At 38.8% G+C, this 24,312-nt stretch overlaps 1 protein-coding gene across 1 annotated transcript in view; it reads right to left on the bottom strand.

Moving 5' to 3' along the window:
- MYOM1 (myomesin 1) overlaps nucleotides 1-24,312 on the bottom strand; it is a 188,538-nt gene that overhangs the window by 36,378 nt on the left and 127,848 nt on the right. The window contains 5 exon segments of the mRNA XM_043976239.1: nucleotides 1,380-1,424; nucleotides 2,341-2,357; nucleotides 2,359-2,445; nucleotides 3,908-4,064; nucleotides 17,657-17,771. Coding sequence (XP_043832174.1) covers nucleotides 1,380-1,424; nucleotides 2,341-2,357; nucleotides 2,359-2,445; nucleotides 3,908-4,064; nucleotides 17,657-17,771 — 421 coding nt within the window.

The raw sequence follows: 24,312 nt of genomic DNA, 5'->3' as shown, positions 1-24,312 counted from the left end.
TGAGGGTGTCTGAAAGTGAGAAAACCTCCTTCCCTGGGTTTTCATTTAGTTCCAAAGTCAGACTATTTAAAAAGAATTCAGTTTGGGCAGGAAAACATTGTTTTGGCTCTTGCCTGTGATTTCATCAGTGTGGGGAAATCCCAGCGTGGAAACTTCCTCCACTGAACTGCAACCTCAGCAACATCGATCTGTAACCTATAATTTGAAGAATTACCTGGGCACCAAAGGTTAAGTAACTTGATCATAGTCATACAGCTAGTTTGTGTTGCAGGTAAGACTTGAAGACAGGCCTTCCTTGTTTTATTTACTTTGTATGGGGTACGGGGGAAGGGAACAAGCCTTTATTAAGTACCTACTATGTGTCAGGCACAGTCTAATATAATTTATAATTATAATTTTTAATAAGTATATAATTTATAATTATATTATATAAATTATAATTATATAAGTATTATAATTAATATAATAATAATATAAAGTTATATAATGTATAATTAAATTAATATCTCATTTGATCCTCACAACCACCTTGAGAGGAATGGTGCTATTATTATCCTCATTTATTACGGTTGAGGAAACTGAGGCAGAAAAGAGATTAAATGACTTGCCCAGGATCACATGATAGTAAGTATTCAAGGCAAAATTTGAACCTAGGATCTTGCCTACTTTGGGCCTGGTGGTCTATCCACTGTGCCACCTAGCTGCTTGCCAGGTATTTAATAAATGCTTATTGACCACCTATAGATTGCTAACTTCAAGGCCAGTCCTTTAACCATGCATGACCTCATTCATACTGCCTCTCCATGGATACATAGGAATGAACATATCTGAAGAAAGTGACAGGGACATGATATCAAAATATTTAGATTAAAAAAAATTCATTTCAGGGGCAGCTAGGTGGCGCAGTAGATAGAGCACCGGCCCTGGAGTCAGGAGTATCTGGGTTCAAATCCGGCCTCAGACACTTAACACTTACTAGCTGTGTGACCCTGGGCAAGTCACTTAACTCCAACTGCCTCACTAAAAAAAAAAAACAAAAACAAAAAAAACCATAAACCAGTGATTAATTTGATTATATTAAAATTCATTTCATCATCAGATCTTATAGCTCCATAATGAGAGCCACTTGGGTGCTAAGTAGACTAAAGGAAACATTTACTACATCAGCATCTCAGTTACCTTTGGAGAAACTTATTATTAATTGCAAACATATGATTTTTTAATTTACTAGAAGTGCTACTAAAATGATACATCTGTTACTGCCAAAATGTATGTCTCATCATGGTTCCCAAATCATCCATTTCTATCAGCACCATCAATGCTACTAGCTCACCATAGGGTTACAGTTAAGGTTAGGGTTAGGGGGAGGTGATACTCACTTGGGAATTTGTGTTCTTGACTGAGAGCAAGTAAACGTTTCATCTCTGGGAAAAGAAAGAAAAAAGAGAATTGTTAATACTTAATAATAATACGGGTTCAAAGATGTTTCACATACATTATCATAGAGCAAATTCTATCATATTCATTTTACAATGACAAAACTTAGGTCTTCAGAGAGATTGCTTGTCTACATGGCACACATGAAACAGAAGATGTTGTTTGTGCCCAGGTGTTCTGGTTTCTAGTCCAGCACTCTTTTGGCTACATGAAATGTTCAATCTGATCTTTTGCATAATACAAAAATGGCAATTAAATATTAGAAATCATAGGATTTAGAGATGGGAGGGATGTTAGGGATCATTTAATCCAGAGATATGCTGGTAAATGTTTAACAATCTGCTCTATTAAAAATGTACTCATAGCACACACTTTTTTATTTTTGGTGAGAAAATACACTTTTAAGGTAGCCTTCCTTATTAACATTTTATCCATCACTTTCTTTTCCTTCCTTTCCTTTCCTTTTTTTTTTTGTGGGGGCAATGGGGATTAGTGACTTGCCCAGGGGTCACACAGTAAGTGTCAAGTGTCTGAGGCCACAATTGACTCAGGTACTCCTGACTCCAGGCCAGTGCTCTATCCGCTGTGCCACCTAGGCTGCCCCTGTCCATCACTTTCCTTAAGTCGAGGCAATCAATAACAGTAAATCAGTAGTATCCGAGCAATTTCTGAGGTATAAATGATCATACTGAAATTTTAATAATCAGCTTCTTAAGTTGGTATGACCTGTTTCCAGCATGCCCACCAAATCCAGCCCCGTCATTTTACAATAAGACCCACAGAGGTTACATAACTTCCCAAGGTCACACATAGATATTAAGTGATAGAATTTCTTGAACTTTGAATCCAACACTCTTTGCACTGTATCATTTCCCCAGATATTGATGGACAGCTTACACTTACCCTCTTCATCTATTAAAGCTTGCAGCAATTCCATCAGTGTCTGTGACATCACAGGAGTAAAATCCCAAGTCATCTATTCCAAGGTCTTTAAAAGTAGCTTTAGTCCTTGAAAAATAAAACATTGAATGGAACAGGAAGTCATAAAAGCAGATCTTGAAAAAATTAAGTACATTATATTTTCTAACTGAGAAAAAAAAATCCACAAATGTAAAATGTCATTGGGAGTGTGCAAGCATTTGAGGGAAAAGCATTTCTAGTCAAATTAACTTTTGGGGAAGATATATTGAGCCTTTTTCCAAGTACTTTTTGATTTTATGTTTGAAAAATATATTGCTGACCAGATTTTATGGTTTTAGCATCTCCCTATAAAGGTATGCATGCATGAATGTGTGTGTATGTATGTATGTATGAATACAATGCATGAGTATATGTGTATGTATATATTTATATATGTATATCCATACACATATATTTTAAAACTTTGATTTAGCTTTATTATTTAAAACATTAATTATGTAATAGTCATGGCCTCATAGAATGTCAAAACTTAGGCAAAATATAAAAGCCAAAATGGGAGATCATAGAATTTTAGACATGGAAAGGATCTTAGCAAGTATCTTGTTCAATCCACTCTTTTTTTTTTTTAGTGAGGCAATTGGGGTTAAGTGACTTGCCCAGGGTCACACAGCTAGTAAGTGTTAAGTGTCTGAGGCCACATTTGAACTCAGGTACTCCTGACTCCAGGGCCAGTGCTCTATCCGCTGTGCCACCCAGCTGCCCCTCAATCCACTAATTTTAAAGATTTAAGAAGTGAGATCCAGAGAGTTTGTGACTTCTCAAGGGTCATATAAGGAATTACTGGGCGATTCAGGACCAACTATTCTACTATACTATATTCTCTCTGATAGAGAAACTTTCTTAGACCCAACATCTTTAGCATTAATAGGAGTCCTTAAAAATTCTTATTCAATAATAATTGCCATTTATGTAATATTTTCTAACTGATAAAGTACTTTCTTCATAATAATCTGGTATAGTATTATTATCTCCATTTTACAGATAAGGCAATGGAGTTTCAAATAAATTAAGTGACATCTGTAATGTTATAGTTATTAAATGGCAGTCAGGAGTGGACTCCTAAGGTTACTGTTCTTCCAACAACACCAATCAAAATTTTATCTGACATTACCAATGGGAAAAATATATATGGAGGTACTTATATACAAATATGGCCCATTTTTATAATCAGCATCCTTTAACATTTATATTGGTTTTGAGTTCTGTCCTCTTCTTTATGTTTTGAGATACTCATCACCAGAAAACAGCCATGAGGTGATGAATTTTTTTCAGTCATAGCAACTATGATAGAGTCTACTAACTTGTAGTCTACAATAGTCTGAATTGGTGATGAATGTACTCAGGGCACTGAAATGATAAAATCCTTGAAATACTGAAGTATGAGCTTTGACAATTCTGTGAAAAGTGTCTAAGTTTCATTTCCTTCTGCCAAAGTCATCACAAAAGAAAGTAAGGAAGAAACCACTATTGCTGATGAAACATTTCTTACTTATTGCCTTTGGCATCAACTTCCAGTCGAGGAGAATCTTCGACTGGTACATAATCCTTGGACCAGATGAGTTTAGAGTCTGCAGACTTCTGATCACATTCAAAGTTCAGTGAAATGACTCCATCATCATCAACATTGACAACAATCTCTTTGGTTCCTATAAGACAAAAAAAAGGGGGTACATTGCTACTTTCTACTGGAATCAATCAAATAAGTACCCTTTATTGTGATTTTGGATTGGTGATGCCTCAGACTCTTTGATCTTGTATAAGGAAAGAACCCCAATGTCTATTCCCTGGTGATTGGCTCATCTGTTACTAAATTTAACTAAACTAAAATTTAAATAAAATGTACTTTAAATAAACTGTATGTTTGTATTCTGAGATGACATTTCCAATAGTGTGGGATTCATGGGGAACTATCTATACTCTTACATTCAGGCCTCTTTGTGATCAATGTCACAGATTTACTTTTGGCCATGAAACAAAATAGAGTTGGTTTACACAGGGATCAGATCTGTGACTTTAGTCTTATTAGCCTTGTGCTCTAATTAGGGAAAGAGAGGAAGGGAAAGGAAGAAAGGAAGGAAGGAAGGAAGGAAAGAAAGAAGAAGTGGAAAGGAGGAAGGAGAAATAAATAAGGGAACTTACTAGGAAATAAAACAGCAGGAAAACTAGAGGTAAGTAGCCAGGGTAGAAGGAGCAGAATCATAATTAGCCATTCTGGCTCCAAGAGTGAGGACCATAAAATGTACATTTGAACAAGGAGTAGGGAAGGTCCACTCAAATAAAAAATTTAAGAAAAATCCAGCTGAGGGTAGGAGAGAGAATATGGGTCTAAGAGAAAGAGATTCATATACACAGTGAAGGGAAGAAGCAGGAAGAGGCCATGCAAGGGAGGAAGAAAGGGAAAGGAGAAAGTGAGCTGTCTGTGAGCTTCCTATTATAATTAATTATTCTTTTTAATTATTTCCTAAATTCAGTTGTTTGCCCCTGCTGAAGAAATACAAGTGCAGTAAGCATCCTCTAAATTTCAAGGTCCAGAGACAAAACACTGGTCATATCACCTTGGTTACAGTTTTGGGAGGGAGCTGTATTTATATCTATAAGATCTTAAACAATTTAAGATCATAAAATATAATTTTTGTGTGTGTGCAGGGCAATGGGGGTTAAGTGACTTGCCCAGGGTCACACAGCTAGTAAGTGTCAAGTGTCTGAGGCCAGATTTGAACTCAGGTCCTCCTGAATCCAAGACCAGTGCTTTATCCACTGCGCCACCCAGCTGCCCTCCCACACATAATTTTTAAAAATAGCTTCAACAAATGAGGCCAGACTTCATTTTGTTCTTCATAGCTCCCACTAACCCTCATCAATAAACGTTTGGAACCTACAGCTAGAGCTTAAAAATCTTAAAATAGCTCACTCTTTGGCACATTGTGGTCCAGGAAGTGTTACCAGACACATTTAGCATGGTTGAGTCATAGAGGGAATGCATCCTTTGATTCCACTGTACTTTGTGGTGTGAGAAGATGGAAAGAACAATGGCAAAAGCCAGACTAAATCCTTAATTGGCTGTTTGTATACACTTCGGATGGAAGCAGTGGCAGCCTGGGCACCCTAATCACTTCTTTGTATAGATGTTATGTTTTGTAGACCTAAACAAGAAGGAACTAAACTAAATCAATTGGATATGTGTTGCTTGTTACCCTAAGAGTTTGATTTAAAGCCTTAAAAGAAATACTGTTTAAGGCTCAGCAACTTTTTTTTTTTTTTTGGCAGGGCAATGAGGGTTAAGTGACTTGCCCAGAGTCATACAGCTAGTAAGTGTCAAGTGTCTGAGGCCACATTTGAACTCAGGTCCTCCTGAATCCAGGGCCGGTGCTTTATCCATTGCGCCACCTAGCTGCCCCAGCAACTTATTTTTACTAAAGAGAAGTGCCTGTTTATTCAACAACTAAGGGAGTACCAAAACCAAAGGAATCAGAACATTTTAGTTGACTTTCCTCCCTATTTATTGTGTGCTTATTTATTCCATTTGTCTGGAACTTGGCTATTTGGCAACATCACCTTTCTAGAACACAGTCAAGAAGTAGGAAGTAAGCAAAATGGTCACTGACCACTCAAGACAACCCATTTGAGCTCCTAGGATCTCACCCAGAGGCTTATTATTCTGATTTAGAGATAATTCTGGAAAGTTAAGTCATTGAATTTCCAAGGTCCACTCAAATCCAGAAACAGACAAAATTCAAGAGGTTTGCTCTAGTGGGCATACCATATGCAGCAAATAAAATGATACCTGACAACAAAGGAGGAAACAAGAAAAAACCCTCTAAAAAAGCAAAAGCACAGATATCTATGGCCATTTGGTACAGACACAAGAAGTCCATAAACCGTCAGTTGGTCTCAAGTGCATTATTCTATCACAGCACAAGACAATAATTCGTATTGATAATGATGATCTTGAGTCATAAGAAAAAGTCAGATTAACCGTGAATGACAACTATTCTCAGCAATACAATGATCCAAGACAATCCCGAAGGACCAATGATGCAGCATACTATCCACCTCCAAAGAAAGAACTAATATTGATTAAACACAGATTGAAGCATGCTATTTTTTCACTTTCTTTCATTACATTTTTCCTTTTATTCAAGTTTTCTTATACAAAATGATTAATATGTTAATGTTTTACATAATTGCACATGTATAACCTATACGTGATTGCTTACTGCCTGAGGGATGGGGGAAGGGAGGGAGGGAAGGAGGGATAGAATTTGGAACTCAAAACTCTAAATAAAAATGTTTATTATTATTTAAAAAAAGAAAGTCAAATTATGTTTCATATACTCTTTTTAAGAAGGCAGAAAAGTATAATACATTTTAAAGATGCTATCTTAAAATTCACAATGATCAAAGTAAAAAAAAACTTGGGGTGCTTCAAGGGAATAGATAAATTCTCCTTTCCTCTAGAATACATAGTTATTTAACCTTTCTGGATACCTCCTTAACTGTCCCACCTCCCTCCCCCCCACCAACAAGTGCTCTCTCTCAAAATTACTTTATGCTTATTTTTTTTTTTCAGGGCAATAAGGGTTAAGTGACTTGCTGAAGTCTATCTGCTTATCATTTCTCTTTTTTTTTTTTTTTGGCAGGGCAATGGGGGTTAAGTGACTTGCCCAGGGTCACGCAGCTAGTAAGTGTCAAGTGTCTGAGGCCAGATTTGAACTCAGGTACTCATGAATCCAGGGCCGGTGCTTTATCCACTGCACCACCTAGCTGCCCTTTTATGCTTTTTTTTTTTTTTTGGTGAGGCAACTGGTGTTAAGTGACTTGCCCAGGGTCACACAGCTAGTAAGTGTCAAGGGTCCGAGGCCGGATTTGAACTCAGGTCCTCCTGAATCCAGGGCCAGTGCTCTATCCACTGTGCCACCTAACTGTCCCTATGCTTTTTAAAAATATGTATTTGTATGTGTACATGGCTTTTTTTTCTCTAATAGAATGTAAGCCCCTTGAGGGCTGCTTCATTTTTGTATTTATCTCTCCTGTGCCTAGCATAGTGACTGGTACATAGTAGCCCTCTAGTAAATGCTTCTTGGATGGTAGATTAACTCATTTTTTTGAAATCTGAAGATAGCTGAGATTTTACTATATTGAAAAGCTTTGAAAACTTTATAGGAAAATGCAAAGTTAAAAGAAAAACTGAGGTCTATTATAAGGCCCAATTATCATGTGGCTCTTTACCATAACACAGGATTGCTTCATCAAGAACATGTAGGGAATTGATTATTATATTAAAAAAAAAACCAATAGTGGGTATTAAAGTCTTTAAAAAGTTAAGCAAAATCTGTTCTCATTGCAAATGTGTCTAATAATGTATGCAACCTTCTGCACTCATCATAGTTTCCCATCTCTCTGGGGCAGCTAAGTGGCACAGTAGGTAGAGAGCACCTGAGTTCAAATCTCACCTCAGACACTAGCTGTCTGACCCTGGGCAAGTCACTTAACCCCAATTGCCTTAAATATCTGGGGCCATCTTCAGTCTTCTGAATTTGCCACTGGCACCCAGATGGCTCTGGAGGAGAGAGACAAGGTTGGTAGATTTTGCACAGCCTTGCCCGTCACTTAAATCGAAACTCATGAAAATCATAACATCACCTCCATGGTCGCTCTTCGAGAAACAGAGAACAAAACAACAACAACTCCCATCTCTCCACCAAGAAAAGAAAAAGCTACACTACCATTTTGAAAAGGAAGCAAAAGGGATTACAACTTTTATCTTTAAAAATTTGGTTTCACCAAAAATGTGCTAAACTCAAAGCTGGGAAACAATTTTTATAGCCAATGTTTCTGATAAAGGCCTCATTTCTCAATTATATAGAGAACTAAATCAAATTTATAAGAATATAAGTAATTTCCCAGTTGAGAAATGGTCGAAGGATATGAACAGGCAGTTTTCTGATGAAGAAATTAAAGCTATTTATAGTTATATGACAAAAAGTTTCAATAACTATTGATTAGAGAAATGCAAATTAAAACTATTCAGAGGTACCACATTACAACTATTAGACTGGCTAATATGACAAAAAAGGAAAATGATAAATGTTGGAGAAGATGTGGGAAAATTGGTACACTAATGCATTTTTGGTGGAATTGTGACTGATCCAACCATTCTGGGGAGCAATTTGGAATTATGCCCAAAGGGCTATAAAGCTGTGCATACATTTTGAACCAGTAATATCACTACTAGGTCTATATCCCAAAGAGATCATAAAAAAAGGGAAAAGGACCCACATGTACAAAAATATTTTGTGATGGCAAAGAATTGGAAATTGGGAGGATATCCATCAATTGGGGAATGGCTAAACAAGTTGTGGTATCTGAATGTAATGGAATACTATTATGCTATTAGAAAAGATGAGTAGACAGATTTCAGAAAAAAACTTGGGAAGACTTATATGAACTGATGTTGAGTGAAGTGAGCAGAACCAGAACATTGTACACAGTAACAGCAACATTGTACAATGATCAACTGTAAGACTTTGTCTTCTCAGCAACACAATGATACAAGACAATTCCAAAAGACTCATGATGGACAATGCTCTCCACATCCAGAAAAAGAGCTATTGAGTCTAAATGCAGATTGAAGCATAGTATTTTTACTTTTTTTGTTTATTTGTTTTATTTTTTCTTTCCTGTTGTTTTCCCCTTTTGTTCTGATTCTTCTTTCACAACATGACTAATGTGGAAATATGTTTAACATGATTGTACATATATAAACTATATTGGATTGCTTGCTGTTTTGGGGAAGGGGAGGAGAAAAATTTGGAACTCAAAATCTTACAAAAATGAATGTTGAAAACTATCTTTACATGTAATTAGAAAAAAATTAAATACTATTTAGAAAAAAATTAAAATGTGCTAAACTTTAGTCAGATGTGGATAAATGCAAGCACACAATTCTAAAGATTGTAGGGGAGACTTGTAAACAATTTGAAACTTGAGTATAAAAATCCTCCAATCAAGCTTATTACTGACTACTTCAAGCTGAGTGGAATGGGAAGCATCTACTTCAAGGACATTATGACTCATGGAATGTGCTGGGTTGAGACAAGTTAGTACTTAAGAAGATGATAAGCTTGTTTCTTGGGTTACTAAGCAGCCATCACAGTATTTTTGAGTTGGAATTGGCTGAATTATGGCTAACTATTAGCAGTGTCTCAAAATCAACCTAAGGCCTGGTTTTGGCTAGAGAATTTAAAATATTGAACACAACAAGTTTCAACTGTATGTAAGCTCTCTGTTCCATGGGCTCCAGCACTGAAGCTTAACATTATAGTTTTCCAAATTCATACATATATCCTGTTGCTCTCTTCTTGAACTTCCATTCCTTTTATAATAACAGGTCCCAATGTGGCAGTAGTTTGGAGAGTGACATAGGTCATTAGAATATTTTATAGCAATTCTTGTCTTAATAATGATGAATAACCCAGGGAATGTTTTATTTTTCAAATGTGACTCTAGCCAAAGTGTTACACAACCCTTTAGAAAGGAAGGAACTGGGGCAGCTAGGTGGCGCAGTGGATAGAGCACTGGCCCTGGAGTCAGGAGGACCTGAGTTCAAATCCGGCCTCAGACACTTAACACTTACTAGCTGTGTGACCCTAGGCAAGTCACTTAACCCCAATTGCCTCACCAAAAATAAAAAAATTTTTTAAAAAAAGGAAGGAGGGGCAGCTAGATGGCGCAGTGGTTAAAGCACCGGCCCTGGATTCAGGAGTACCTGAGTTCAAATCCGGCCTCAGACACTTGACACTTACTAGCTGTGTGACCGTGGGCAAGTCACTTAACCCCCATTGCCTAAAAAAAAAAAAAAAAAGGAAGGAAGGAACTAGTTTGAGGAAATGCTTTGTGAAGATAACTTCGAAAGCAACAGAGGATAGGTGATGATTAATGAAAGTGGAATCATCTATAAACTCCAAAGAAAAAAGACATCACTTCAGAGATGAGGTTCAAGCAAAATGGAATCAAGAATTTTGGCTTTACTTTAAAAAAATTCAAGAACTAAGAGAAGAATAGCTCATTTATTCATAAGGGATGTCTGATGAATGTTTAAAGTCTTTACCATAGACAAAAGAAGAAATCCCACATTAGATAGTGCTCCTTAAGCTGAGCTTTGGTCATTCCATATGGCCAACCTAATAAACTTCTCCACATTTAGCATTTGATTTTAACTGATAGGAAAAGACTTTGTATGGGTCTTATTCCTTAGACTTCTGTCTGTTTATAAGACTTCTCAGAACTTAGATCAGAGGAGTAGAGAATTAGATGAATGGGATGGTGTAACCACTATACTTGGACCCTAATATCACAGTCTCAAATATGCTTATAGAGGAGATTAAAATGGCACAAAACAGACATAAAAACAGGAAAAGCAGCTGCATTAGACCAAGCGAGCATAGAAGAGACCCATGCCAGAGGTGATACAAGTTGTGGGGGAATTGAGGGACCGATACAAAAGATAACTGAAAGACACTGAAAATACAAAAGGTATGGAAATAATTTCAGATCTCCATTAACAGTGAAAAAGTTGAGCAAGAGAATTTCTTAACTACTATTTGCTTATTCTCATTTATACAAAATCTTTATGAGTCATTTATATATTTAATTCAGGGGCATCTTCAACAAGTAGGCTTTCCCAAATGGTATCCAGGAGTAGATTGCATCTTTACCATCTCACAATTAATTGAAACAGGGAGATACCATCATGATTATCATGTGTTGATTTTTTTTAAAAAAGCATTTGATTTGGTAGACCAAAACTGACTTTTTTTTATTTTTTATTTTTTTATTTTTTTTTATTTTTTAGTGAGGCAATTGGGGTTTAGTGACTTGCCCAGGGTCACACAGCTAGTAAGTGTTAAGTGTCTGAGGCCGGATTTGAACTCAGGTACTCCTGAATCCAGGGCCGGTGCTCTATCCACTGCGCCACCTAGCTGCCCCCAAAACTGACTTTTACAACAAAATGTCACCCATCATGGGCAGTTCAGTGGTAGGTACATTGGATAGAGCGCTGGGCCTGGAATAGGTCATGAAGACCCTCCCATATAGACAGGGTTACTGATCCACCATTGCTAAGGAATACATATCAAGCTGCAGCAAGAATACTGGGTATATAATCAGAGGATTGGGGATCAATTCCCATCTGTTTTACTTAACCAGTTGTGTAAGCATGGGCAAGTTATTTCATCTTTCTTGGCCTCAGTTTCTTCACCTGTAAAAGCAAGGGGCTGGGCTCAGTGATCTCTAGCATCCTTGTTAGCTCTAAATCAATGGTTATGCTTTTCTCATAGTGGTGTTACTCTGCATCCATCCCTCTTATACTCTTTTTTTCTTTTTTGGTGAAGCAATTGGGGTTAAGTGACTTGCCCAGGGTCACACAGCTAGTATGTGTCAAGTGTCCGAGGCTGGATTTGAATTCAGTTCTTCCTGACTCCAGGGCCAGTGCTCTATCCACTGCGCCACCTAGCTGCCCACCCTCTCTTATACTCTTTTTTTTTTTTTTTTTTTTTAGTGAGGCATTTGGAGTTGAGTGACTTGCCCAGGGTCACACAGCTAGTATGTGTCAAGTGTCTGAGGTCAGATTTGAACTCAGCTACTCCTGACTCCAGGGTGCCAGGTTGCTCCTATCCACACTGCGCCACTTAGCTACCCCTCTCTTATACTCTTTTGTTGTTGTTTTTTGGTGAGGCAATTGGGGTTAAGTGACTTGCCCAGGGTCACACAGCTAGTAATTGTCAAGTGTCTGAGGCGGGATTTGAACTCAGGTCCTCCTGAATCCAGGGCCGGTGCTCTATCCACTGCGCCACCTAGCTGCCCCACTCTCTTATACTCTTAACATTGTTTCCCCAGAGGCCAAGAGAGCTGAATCCCAAGGTTGAGGTATACTCAGTCACCACAAAAGAGAGGGAAGGCAACTGGCCCACTCAGCAAGTCCAAGTCAAGGTCATTCATGCCTAAGGCTTTCTGGATAGTCCTGTATCATGTGAGCTCATGAATGACAAATACTGTTTTAAAAAGTCAGATAAGAAGAGCATCACTGTTAGGCATTTCTAGAGCAGCACAAAATCACTTTTATCTTAGCGGTTGAATAATCTTTACTAAGTTATGGATTTCTTGCTAAAGCAGGACATTTTTCATCTTGCTGTTTGGGATCTCTGTTACTAGCGTGATTAATATGCATAGAAATGTCTGTGTTAAATCCCTTTGCAAGTTTCCTGACTAGACCAAGATCCGAAATGCCAGCAGCTACAGCAGGTTCGGGTAACTTTCCATTTAATTAGAATTACAGTTTAGGTGTCTGGTGAGGTGTGTTTGGGGTTTGCCATTACATGATAAGGTTTGTTTTCAGTCTGAATCTCAATAACAGTTCTCAAGAGACGATTCTTTTTTAAATTGGAAACTGAACTTTAAAGCAGGTCACTGACTTTCATTTTGGCACTGTCTTAAGATAAAATAACCCATTTCTATCTGAAAATTGTAGAACTCAGAGGTCAAGGATGCTAAAGATCATTGATCTTACAGGTGTGGAAACTGAGGCCAAGAAAGATGAAATGACTTGTCCAAGGTTATGCAACTGGTTAAGTAAAGGATTTGATCCCAGGTCCTCTGATTATATACATCCAGTATTCTTTCAGCAGTTTCATATATAAGTTCTCAAATGTTTTGGTTTCAGGACCTTTTTATTCTCTTAAAATTATCGTTGCTCAGTCATTTCTTTCTTTCTTTCTTTCTTTCTTTCTTTCTTTCTTTCTTTCTTTCTTTCTTTCTTTCTTTCTTTTTTTTTGGTGAGGCAATTGGGGTTAAGTGTCTTGCCTAGGGTCACACAGCTAGTAAGTGTTAGGTGTCTGAGGTCACATTTGAACTCAGGTCCTCCTGACTCCAGGGCCAGTACTCTATCCACTGTGCCATCTAGCTGCCCCCTGCTCAGTCATTTCTAATTCTTTATGATCCCATTTGGGGTTTTCTTGGCATAGATACTAGAGTGGTTTTGCCATTTCCTTCTCCAGCTCATTTTACAGATGAGAAAACTGAGGCAAAGAGGATTAAGTGACTTACCCGGGGTCACACAGCTTATAAATATCTGATGACAGATTTGAACTCAGGAAGATGAGTCTTCTCAATTCTAAGCCTGCAGCTCTATCCACTGTGCTACCCAGTTGCCCTGAAAGAGCTTTTGTTTGTGTAGCTTACATCTATTTATCATATTAGAAAATTAAATCCTAGTATTATTATGAAAATAATTTTGACCTCATGGTCCCCCTGTCTGGGGATCTGGGGGACACTTAGGCACCCCCAGATTACTTTGATTACCACTCATATCTAATCCAATCCCTTCATTTTACAGATGAGGAAGTAGAGGCTCAGAAGGTCAAGCCACCTGACCAAGGCCACAGAGGCAACAAGAATAAGTGAGAAATCCCTTCGTATTTTCCAGCAACATGAAGGCTTGGCTTCTACAACCAGAAAAATTTTACTAACTGTAAGATTAGTATACCTTGGGGCAGCTAGGTGGCACAGTGGATAAAGCACCGGCCTTGGATTCAGGAGGACCTGAGTTCAAATCCAGCCTCAGACATTGACACTTACTAGCTGTGTGACCCTGGGCAAGTCACTTAACCCTCATTGCCCTGAAAAAAAATAAATAAAAATTAAAAAAAAAAAGATTAGTATACCTTGTAAATATCTTTAGAGTTAAAGCACTCCCTCCTCACCTTTGCATCTCAGAATTATTTAGCTTCTTTCAAGGATCAAATCAAGAGTCACCTCCTATAGAAAAGTTTTCCTGATGCCCCAGAGAAGTTAAGTGATAGTCACAGAGCTAGTGTGTATCAGAGGCAGGACCCAGGTCTTCTTGAATGTAAGGCAGATTCTCTATCCACTATGCCACACTGCAGGGATCATTAGTTTTGTTTTGTTTCCCTTGCACCTAACACGGTCTTGGACCATAGTAGGCACTTCACCAATGCTTGTTGTATTGAATTAAGTTGAATATAAGTGGACCTTGCAACCCCCAATTTCTGATGCCCATCCCATATAGCTCTTGAGTGAGGGGTAGTAAAAAGAGTGCTTAACTCTTTTTTTTTTTTTAAATTTTTTTTTAGTGAGGCAATTGGGGTTAAGTGACTTGCCCCGGGTCACACAGCTAGTAAGTGTTAAGTGTCTGAGGCCGGATTTGAACTCAGGTACTCCTGACTCCAGGGCCGGTGCTCTATCCACTGTGCCACCTAGCTGCCCAGTGCTTAACTCTTAAATGATCTGGGTTCAAATCCTGGCTCTGATACTCAATAACTGTGTGGCCTTGGCAAAGTCATTTCATCCCATCTGCCTCTGTTTCTTTATCTGTAAAATGAGGGGGTTCCAATGTATGACTTCAAAGGTCCCTGCCAACTCCATATTCATGCATTTGTGAATTCTAGGGCCATTGTGTAGATAGAGCAGGGGTTCTTAACCTGAGGTCTATGGAGCCCCTAAGGATCTGATGTTAGATTATAGGGAGTATTTGAACTTGGATGAAAAAAATTGCATATTTATATCAGTATAATTGGTATCCTTTGTGATGTCTAGCTCACAGTAAGTGCTTAATAAATGCTTGTTGGCATGTTGATTAATCTCTATTTTATTGTGTCCCATTATCCATTTTAAAACATTCTGAGAAGGGACTTCACCAGATTGCCAAAGGGGTCCACGATATAAAAAAGACCAAGAGCCTTGGTTTTAAGTAAATTGTTTTTTGAAAAGAATTAACACCAGAGTAAGTACTGGTAAAGAACTTTAGATCACAGATATTTAGAGCTGGAAGGGACCTTAGAGATTAACTAGTCCAACTCCTTCATTTTATAGATGAGGAAGTAGCTGTAAAGAAGTTATGTAACTTAGCCAAGGTCACACAGGGAGTTAAACAGCCCAGTTTGAATTTGAACTCCGATTTTCTGACTTCAAGTTCAGTGATCTTTCTATGCGTCTTCCTGTTAGGAACTTTTGTCTCTGGGTACTCTAGCTTTCATTTCTATGCTTTCAGTCAGTGGTAAACAAAGAAAATTCTGTGGCCCTCTCTAGTGCTCATAGATACCTTCCTTCTGTGCTTTGGGAAAAGCCGTAGCTACAGACACTCTTGGATGTGGAGAGAAAAGATTTATTCATTTGCCAATGACTGGCCTAGTGGATAGAATGCCAGGCCTGGAGTCAGGACACCAGCTCTGTGACCCTAGGTAAGTCTCTTAACCCCGTTTGCCCCAGTTTCCTCATCTGTGAAATCCAATGGAGAAGACAATGGCAAACCATTCCAGTATCTTTGCCAAGAAAACTCCCAATGGGGTCACTAAGAAGTGAACACGACTTAAACGACTGAATAATAACAAAATCTTGAGGGCAATCTCTTCCTTGTAATGAAATGGCCCCAAGAAGGTCTTCTTTAAGTAATTTCAAAGCTGGGGCAACCCAAAACTTGCCAAGGAGCCCACTGGTGGTTGCTCCATTAAAAGCAAAATTGCTTCAGTGAGGAAGTCACTTGTGTCATCCTTGGCCTATCCTCTGTGCAACCAGCCAGCCCTGAGAATTTCTCCTGCTGAATAAATGAATGAAAATGCATTTAGTTATTACCTACTATATGCCAGGCATTTTACTGGAGGTACAAATAGAAAATGGGAGCCTTGCTCTCAAGGAACAAGGAATGATCTCTCTATCTGGGGGAGGTGACAAATATTCAGGCAGGTGAGAAAATTTTTAAAATGCATTTGTATTCTTCAGATGAAAAGTTTGGAACTCACTACTTTAAGGAATTGCTTGCTTTACTGGATCATAAATTCAGTTTTCTTTTATTGGAATCTGTTGAAGGCTTACAGTGATAGAATCTCTAACCTGGTATCTTTGCTTTTGGATTTGACACCTAACTGTGTTCTGAGCATCTCCAAGGAGAAGAGGCCTGATTAGTTGAGATAGGAAAGGGAGAAAGTACTGGTCTGTCATCAGTTGTTACTATTTAAACTTTTAGTAATGGTTGGTTTCATTATATGTCAGGGAAATTTCCTATCTGTTAGTCTAACAATGGTGTCATACCCTTGACCCCATACTTCTACATGGGGAATTAATTAATTTTCTTTTTCTTTTTTTTAAAACAGGGCAATGAGGGTTAAGTGACTTGTCCAGGGTCACACAGCTAGTACGTGTTAAGTGTCTGAGGCTGGATTTGAACTCAGAAAGATAAGTCTTCTTGACCCAAGGCCTTGTGCTATATCTACTGTGGCATCTAGCTGCCCCAAACTTGCACCATGGCTTAAATTACACATAGGTTCAATACAATAACCCAACTGCTCATTGTTTAGTTTTGTATTGTTATTGGTTTTTTCTATAATTTTATTTTATACTAAGTTCAGATGGTGGATAATTTATCTGCTGTTTCCCAAAATGTCTAATTTGAGGCGATCACTCTGGATTGTGTTTTTCGTTCTACATATTCATTCTAAGAAAAATGAGAGCCAAATAAAACAAGAATGAAATAAAAACTATGATTACAGCTTATTTAGAAGAAAAGAAAAGCTTGATGTTTTCAAGTCCCGAACAGCTTCAAATGGCAAGAAAACACCCTCCTAACTGTCAAGTGTTTATTTGGCACAAAATGACCACGTGTGCACTAGAACAAATCGGTGGCTTTCCTTTCGTAGAATACCCAGAAAAGGGAGAGAATGTCTTTCTAGACTCTAGGAGAGGCATTACAATGAGCTGGGGAGTGAGCGCTGCCTCAGCTCCCAGGTCATTCATTGAGAGCAGCTGTTTGGAAAACTCAGCAGCTGCAAGTACTTAAACCCAGCTTTTATGTATTGACTGAGCAGGCTATTTGGGCAGTCAGAGTTTGTCCTGTGATTGGGCAGGAATTTTGTGTGTCTTTGTGACCAGTCGGGGCATAGAGCCTTCTGTGATGACAACAGCTGCTCCAGGGACCCCCAAAGGACCCCAGACTTTCCTTCATAGAGATACAAACCCAGCACTGGGGACTGGGACAGAGCCTCCCAAGCCTGCTTTGCACCTGCCAGGGTCTGCCTGTATTCATGCATTTACTGGCTTACAAGCAGACTTGTTAATTATTCAGTCAGCATTGAGCACAGTAAGTTGTAAGTTTTAAGTTCCCAATTCTTTCATACAAAGGTGGCTTTCTTTAAGATTGGAAAAACAGAAAGAGCAGCCGATAGCAAACCTGGCCGGGTTTCTGCCACAACAGGACCAGCAATATCAGAAGGTTTCCCGACCCCTGCCTGGTTTAAGGCTCGGACCCGGAATACGTAACTGACACCCTCCTTGAGGTTTTGGACCTGGAAAAAAGCAAGAAGAGAAGCAATATAAGGTTTCATGACATTTAAAATAGCATTGTCTCCATCCCTAGTAGTGATTCCAAGTCATTTTTCTCTGGGTGTGTCCTCTTACTGTCTAGTAGCAGACCACCAAAGGCCCACCTCCTTTATTCCACCCCCCCCACCTCCCAAACACACATTCAAGATCATAGATGTAGAGAGCTGGACTTGGAGTCAAGAAAGTCTAAGTTCATATCCCCAAAAAGAGAAAAAGACCCATTTGTACAAAAAGATTTATAGCAGCTTTAAAAAAAATTTTTTTTATGGTGGCTAAGAATTAGAAATCAAAGGGATGCCCATCAACTGGGGAATGGTTAAACAAACTGTGGTATATGATGGTGATGGAATGTTATTGTGCTATAAGAAATGACAAGCAGGATGATTTCAGAAAGGCCTGGAAAGACATATGAAATGATGAATTGTGAAGTGAGCAGAACCAAGAGAATGTTGTACACAGGGACAGCACTATTGTTTGATGAAGATCTGTGAATGACTTGACTATACTCAACAATACAATGATCCCAAGACAATCCCAAAGGAATACTGAAGAAACATACTATCCACCTCCAAAGAAAGAAATGATATCGATGAACATCTAGACTGAAAGCATGCGATTTTCACTTTCTTTCTTTTTTTCCTTTAATTCAAGTTTTTCTTGTACAAAAGACAAATATGGTATGTTTTACATAATCATACATGTATAACCCATATATGATTGTTTGCTGACTCGGGGAGGGGGGAGGGGAGGGAGGGAAAGAGGGATAAAAATTGGAACCCCAAACTATAGATAAAAATGTTTATTATTTTAAAAAAAGAATGTCTAAGTTAAAATTCCAACAGATACTTCTAGTTGTGTGGTTATGGGGCCACTTAATTCCATCTCAGCCTCAGTTTCCTCATCTGTATAATGGGCATTTTAATAATAGTACTTAACTTGGAGTCAGGAGCACCTGAGTTCAAATCTGGCCTCACACACTTGACACTTACTAGCCATGTGACCTTGGGCAAGTCACTTAACCCCAATTGCCTCACCAAAAAAAAAAAAAGAAAAGAAAAGAAAAAGAAAAAAAAATAATAGTACTTACCTCCAAGGCTTATTATAAAGTTAAAATGAGATGTTTGTAAAGTGTACTGCGAACCTTAAAATACTATATAAACACAAGTTATTATGATTGAACAAAGTCACATGTGTAATAGCACAGGGTTTTGATTAGAACGCAGATGCCCCAACTTCAAGTCAGTGCTCTATCCACTGTACTAAGATGTCCCTTGCTTCCTTGTTAATCAAGGAGCAGCAGCAGCAGCAGTAGTAGCAGTAACAATGGGCAAATGTCTGCTTCCTCCTTCCTGAGTCATGAAGCCAAGGTACCATGTGGTTAGGGTGACATTAATACTGAATTTTTTTCCTGCTTTTGCAATAGTACGTGATTCATTTATAAACTATTCTCAGCCAGCCAGGGAGAGATTAAAATATAAGTATTCAATGTTTCCCTCGATTTACAAATTGTTGAATTAAAAACAAATGCTTTCATACTGATCCTTCAAAATTAATAGAATTTCCCTTTCTTTAATTCAAAAGGAGGATTATTCAGGCAGCAGAGCATGAAGAAGGGGGAAAAAGAGGAGGGAAAAAGTGAGCAAGATTCATCGGGAGACTACTGAACCAATCTAGGCAGGTGGTAACAAAGGGCCTTCCTGGGGTGGAATCGAGAGAGGGTGAAGATGTCTAAATTAATGGGACTTTTAACTGATTAAATATGAAATGTGAGGAGCAATAAAGGTCAAGATCACCAAATGTTTCAACTGCATGAATGATGGTGCCACAGAAACAAATGTGATGTTGTTTAGGAGGGCAGGTTTTTAGAGGCAGAGGATGAACTTGGTTTGGGATATGTTAAGTCTGAGGTGACAGTGAGGCAGCCAGGTAAAGATCCCAGCACCATGAATGTACAGCCAGAAGGGACCTAAGAAGTTGGTTCCCCTGGGTGTAGCAAGGTGGTAAAATAGAGCACTGGGCCTGTAGTCAGGAAGAACTCAGCTCCAATCCAGCCTCAGCCACTTGTTGTGACCTGGGCAAGTCACTTAACCCTCTTTGCCTCAGTTTCCTCATCAGCAAAATGAGCTGGAGAAGGAAATGGCAAACCACTCCCTTATCTCTGCCAAGAAAACTCCAAAATGAGGTCACAAAGAACTGGACGTGACTGAATAACAACATATGATATACTTTAAGGTTTGCAAAGCACTTTTTTTGTTGTTTTGTTTTTTGGTGAGGCAATTGGGGTTAAGTGACTTGCCCAGGGTCACACAGCTAAGTGTCTAAGGCTGGATTTGAATTCAGGTCCTCCTGAATCCAGGGCTGGTGCTCTATTCACTGCGCCACCTAGCTTCCCCATGCAAAGCACTTTTTAACATATCATCTCATTGGTAGGAACAACAATCCTGTGTCATAGATATAATTATTATCATTTCCATTTACAGAATGATGGAATTGAGGCTGAGAGGCTAAGTTACTTGCTCAGGGTCACACAACTATTAAGAGGGTGAGGCTGAATTTGAATTCAAGTCTTCTTGACTCCAGGTCCTGCACTTTACCTGCCATTCCCCCCCACCCCTCCCTGCTCCCTAGCTACCTAAGAGATTGTGGTGTCTCTGAAGCCAAGGGAAAGAGAGAAAAGCATGAATGTGTGATAAATGTTGCAGAAAGGTTGAAGAAGCTGAAGACCAGAAAAGATCTTCAGATTAGATGATTGGGTGGTCATTGGTGACCTCTAAGAAGGCAGTTTCAACAGGGAAGTGGTAGTTTCAGCAGAAGACAGATTGCAAGGGGTTGTGAAAACAATGGGTGGATGAGGAGGTGAAAGATTTGACACAGATAAATTGTTCAAAGAACTTAATAAAGGGGAGAAGAATTATGAGCTGGTGGGCAGATGAGGTCAAGGGAAAACAAATTTGAGACTGAGAAGACTAGATGATGTGTGTGGGCAGATGTTAAAGAGCCAGAGGAGGGATTGGAAAGGTGTGAGAGATGTATAACCTATATCAAATTGCTTACTGTCTCAGGGAGAGGGGAGATGAGGGAGAGAGAGAAAATTTGGAAGTCAAATTTTTTTTAAAAAATGAATGTTAAAAATTGTCTTTACATACATGCACACACACACACACACACACACACACACACACACACACACACACACACACACACATATATATATACTGAGGGAAAATAAAACATCTTTTTTTTCTTTCAATTTTCTTTTCTTTTGCCGGGCAATGAGAGTTAAATGACTTGCCCAGGGTCACACAACTAGTAAGGGTCAAGTATCTGAGGTAGGATTTGAACTCAGGTCTTCCTGCATCCAAGGCTAGTGCATTATCTACTGTGCCACCTAGCTGCCCCAAATTTTATTTTATTTATTTTTTTCCAATTTCATGTAAAGATATTTTTTGAGTTCCAAATTTTTCCTCCTACTCTCCTTTCCCTCCCTCTTCCCGAAGCAGCAAGTAATCTGATATAAATTATACATTATAATCATGTTAAACGTATTTCCACATTCGTCATATTGTAAGAGAAGAATCAGAACAAAAGGGAAAAAATTCAAGAAAGAATAAACAACAAGAAAAAAGCAACAACAAAAGTGAAAATAGTGTGCTTCAATCTGCATTCAGACTCCATAGTTCTTTTTCTGAATGTGGAGAGGATTTTCCACCATGAGTCTTTTTGCATTGTCTTGGATCATTGTATTGCTGAGAAGAGTTAAGTCTATCACAGTTGATCATCACACAGTGTTATTGATACTATGTACAGTGTTCTCTTGGTTCTGCTCATTTCATTTAGCATCAATTCATGTAAATCTTTCCAGGTTTTGCTGAAGTCTATCTGCTTATCATTTCTTTTTTTTTTTTTGGGCGGGGCAATGGGGGTTAAGTGACTTGCCCAGGGTCACACAGCTAGTAAGTGTCAAGTGTCTGAGGCCGGATTTGAACTCAGGTACTCCTGAATCCAGGGCCGGTGCTTTATCCACTGCACCACCTAGCTGCCCCTGCTTATCATTTCTTACAGCACAATAGTATTCCATTACATCTATATACTACAACTTGTTTAGCCATTCCCCAATTGATGGGTATTCCCTCAATTTACAATTTTTTTTTGCCGAAAAATAATTTTTTTTTTTTTAGTGAGGCAATTGGGGTTAAGTGACTTGCCCAGCGTCACACAGCTAGTAAGTGTCAAGTGTCTGAGGTCGGATTTGAACTCAGGTACTCCTGACTCCAGGGCCGGTACTCTATCCCCTGCGCCAGCTAGCTGCCCCTGCTTATCATTTCTTATAGCACAATAGTATTCTATTACATCTATATACTACAACTTGTTTAGCCATTCCCCAATTGATGGGTATTCCCTCAATTTACAATTTTTTTTGCCGAAAAATAATTTTTTTTTTTTTAGTGAGGCAATTGGGGTTAAGTGACTTGCCCAGGGTCACACAGCTAGTAAGTGTTAAGTGTCTGAGGCCGGATTTGAACTCAGGTACTCCTGACTCCAGGGCTGGTACTCTATCCCCTGCGCCAGCTAGCTGCCCCTAAAATAACTTTTAAAAAAAGAAAATGCATGAGAGAGTCAGTCAGCAAAGTCAAAGTCAGTTGTGGGGAAGGGAATTAACCTTTGTGAGGAATAGGCTGCCTCTTCTTTTGTGACCATAGGGGAGTGACCACAGAAAGTAGGTGATGATTTTGTGACCATAGAGAGCTAAGAAAGATGCTGAGGATTGGAAGAGAGGATCAGGTACCTTGAAGATTAGGAGAGGAGTTCATATTGAAATAAATAAGTAGAGGGGAAGCTATGTGGCGCAGTGGATAAATCACTGGCCCTGGATGCAGGAGGACCTGAGTTCAAATCTAGCTTCAAATACTTAACACTTACTAGTTGTGTGACCCTGGGCAAGTCATTTAACCCTCATTGCCCCGGGGGGGGGGGGGAGAAATAAATAATAACATTGGCCTTTTAAAGATGCAAAAGACTGATTCTCATGAGAATATTTTTTCATGTCTATATTATTTTTTCCTTATATAATATTTTATCTTTCCCAATTACATTTAAAATGATTTAAAAATATTTTTTAAAAAAGTTTTGAGTTCTAAATTCTATCCCTCCTCTCTCCTTTCCCCTTCCTGAAATGGTAAGCACTTTGATATACGCTATATTTGTTCGATCATGTAAAACATTTTCATATTAGTCATTTTGGAAGAGAAGCACGTCTGTAGTATTTTAAGACTAACATACTTTCCTCACAACAGCCCTAGGAGATAGGTAGTGAAATTATTTCCATCCCTTTTTTACAGAGAAGAAAATGGAGGCAAAGAAAAGCTAAGGAACGGAATTAGTTACTTAACCAGAAGCTCTTATTGACTTTAGGCCCAGCACTCTATTCATTTTCTTTATTGATGTTTGATAACCCAAGAACAGGAGCAAAGAAATCAGATGGTCATGGTTACCCAAGAATGAGGCTTAAGCAAGTCTAGAATTGCAGAAGGTCAGAGTCACTATGGTTGAGGCTCATGAAATACTTGAAATGGCAGACCACAAGGTCAAGCCTGGGTATGCTAGCAAGTGAAGTCAGAGTGGGGGAGACAGACTGCAAGATAGGCAACACGAATATTCAAAGTTTCTGAGAAGGTTGGGGAGGCAGAAGAATAGGAAGTTGGGATGGGAGAGGGAAATTTAGAAATTCAAGATCTTAGAGATTAGTGCAGTTCAGAAAGAAGGAAAAGTCTAATGGACCAGTGTGGGGTGGAAGTATCTTAGAAGAGGAGGTCATTGGGTGGAGGAGGCTGAGGAACTGGGTCCTTAAGTTGTTGGGGAGGTTTTCCACAGATATAAATCCCCAGGGAATGTGAATTTTTTGCTTGGGGAACAATGAGTGGGCCGGTTTGCTGGGAGAAAAGGGTTCATGTATAGAGACATTGTAGTTGAGAAGTTTGGAGAGGTAGGTATGGGCCAAATCGTGGAATATTTTGAATTCCAGGCTCAAGGTTTTGGACAATATACTGTAGGCAATGGGGAGACATTGAAAACTTGTGAACAGAGGGGTGATGAGGATGGATTGATATTTTAGGAAAGCAATTCTAGCAGTGGTACAGAGTGGACTAAGTGTTGTGCTTGGAGATGGGAAGACAGGTTCAAAACCTTCTTCTAATATTTATTGGCTAAGTGACTATGTGCAAGCCATTTAGTAATAATAAGTGGCATTGATATTGTACTTTAAATTTTGCAAAGGAAGTTCTTTACTTAAATTATCTCATTAGAACCTGTCAACAGCCCTGTGAGGTGGTGACTATGGCTATAATTATTCCACTTTATAGATAAAGAAACAGATTCAGAGAGAGTAAGTGATTTGCCCATGGCCAAAGAGCCAACAATTGCCAGAGGTAAGATTTGATCCCCCTTCTTCTCTCACTATAGTTCCACAAATCTATCCACTATGCCCAATTGCCTCTTGGTTTCTAT

The sequence above is a fragment of the Dromiciops gliroides genome, chromosome 1 (genome assembly GCF_019393635.1).
Source record: "Dromiciops gliroides isolate mDroGli1 chromosome 1, mDroGli1.pri, whole genome shotgun sequence".
Classification (NCBI taxonomy): Eukaryota; Metazoa; Chordata; class Mammalia; order Microbiotheria; family Microbiotheriidae; genus Dromiciops; species Dromiciops gliroides.
Note: the sequence above shows the minus strand (reverse complement) of the source record. Positions and strands in the feature narration are given on the sequence as shown.